The sequence below is a fragment of the Marmota marmota genome, unplaced genomic scaffold (genome assembly GCF_001458135.2).
Source record: "Marmota marmota marmota unplaced genomic scaffold, marMar, whole genome shotgun sequence".
Classification (NCBI taxonomy): domain Eukaryota; kingdom Metazoa; phylum Chordata; class Mammalia; order Rodentia; family Sciuridae; genus Marmota; species Marmota marmota.
The window spans coordinates 43,761,910-43,763,238 of NW_025999990.1; the positions used below are offsets into that span (position 1 = coordinate 43,761,910).

Here is a 1,329-nt window from a genome sequence, read left to right on the forward strand (position 1 = left end):
TTTATGTTGAGTTGAACACATGATGCGACTTTTAATATTCTCTCTTCCTTCTTCTTTTCCGCGTTTAATGCCAAGTGAGCAAACTCAATCTTGATTATCCTAAATTTGCCCTTGGGTAACCTCAGACCAATTTTTTTTTTTTTAAAGTTAGCATGGAGAAAGAGCAAAGAAGAACTTCTAAGTAAATTTATAAAAGAGGTTCTGTAGATGCAAACCAACAGCCTGGAAAAAGGAACAGCAAGCACCCATGAATTATAGAAGACGATCTTGGCTCCAGGCAGTTCTTGCCAGCTCAGGTATCAACTCAAGGAAACTGATCATAAAACAAGGCAATAAACAGTGGATGGCTGTGGAAATAAAAACCCCTAGAAGAGGCAGGGCTGGGTGGGGTCTGGCGGCGGGGCTGCAGGTGCAGGAGCCGGGCGCTCCGCGTGGGGGCGCCCGAGCGCATGCGCGGTGGGTGACGTCAAGGTAACAACCGCCGCCGGAGGATGGCTTCCAGCTTCAAGAAGACAAACGTGGCCTCCACCAGCCAGAAGAAAAAGGTGGGTCCTAAGCCCGAACTCACTGAAGACCAGAAGCAAGAAGTTCGGGAAGCGTTTGACCTCTTCGATGCCGACGGAAGCGGGACCATCGACGTGAAGGAGCTCAAGGTGGCCATGCGAGCGCTGGGCTTTGAGCCCAGGAAGGAAGAGTTGAAGAAAATGATCTCCGAGGTGGACCGGGAGGGCACGGGCAAGATCAGCTTCAACGACTTCTTGGCCGTGATGACTCAGAAGATGTCGGAGAAAGACACCAAGGAAGAAATCATGAAGGCTTTCAGGCTCTTCGACGACGACGAGACCGGGAAGATCTCCTTCAAGAACCTCAAGCGAGTGGCCGCCGAGCTCGGGGAGAACCTGACGGACGAGGAGCTGCAGGAGATGATCGACGAAGCGGATCGCGACGGAGACGGCGAAGTGAACGAGGAGGAGTTCCTCAAGATCATGAAAAAGACCAACCTCTATTAAAGTCGGCCAGACTCTCAAGTGACTCCCCGGGTTCCTTGCTTAACTGGGGAGGACAGCGTCTGTATTCCCTCCTTCCTCTCTGGTTTGTCTTGATGGATTTCGAACCTCGAAATCAACTATGGTATTTAAAAGATTCCTGTAACCTGAATTCCTTTTTTTTTTCTTCTTCCTTTTTCTTTTCTTCTTTTTTTTTTTTTTTTTAATTCTCAAAGAGCAAACCTTCAGTGCCATTGGTTAACTTAAGGGCTCTGAAACTAGAGTCCACCCACCGCTTGCCTAAACCTGGTGGACACCCATTAAACATGAGCAACTTCTTCCA

General features: G+C 48.9%; 1 protein-coding gene across 1 annotated transcript; it reads left to right on the forward strand.

Annotated features, from left to right (window-relative positions):
• Positions 1-491: 491 nt before the first annotated feature.
• On the forward strand, positions 492-1,043 carry Cetn1 (centrin 1). Its single transcript, XM_015482258.2, has one exon. It carries the CDS (start codon positions 492-494, stop codon positions 1,008-1,010), a length of 519 nt encoding a protein of 172 aa, XP_015337744.1. The 3' UTR covers positions 1,011-1,043.
• The last annotated feature ends 286 nt before the right edge of the window (positions 1,044-1,329 follow it).

What these genes read in the sequence shown, in the direction of transcription:
- Cetn1 (XM_015482258.2), top strand. Translation starts at nt 492, where the DNA reads ATGGCTTCCAGCTTCAAGAAGACAAACGTGGCCTCCACCAGCCAGAAG.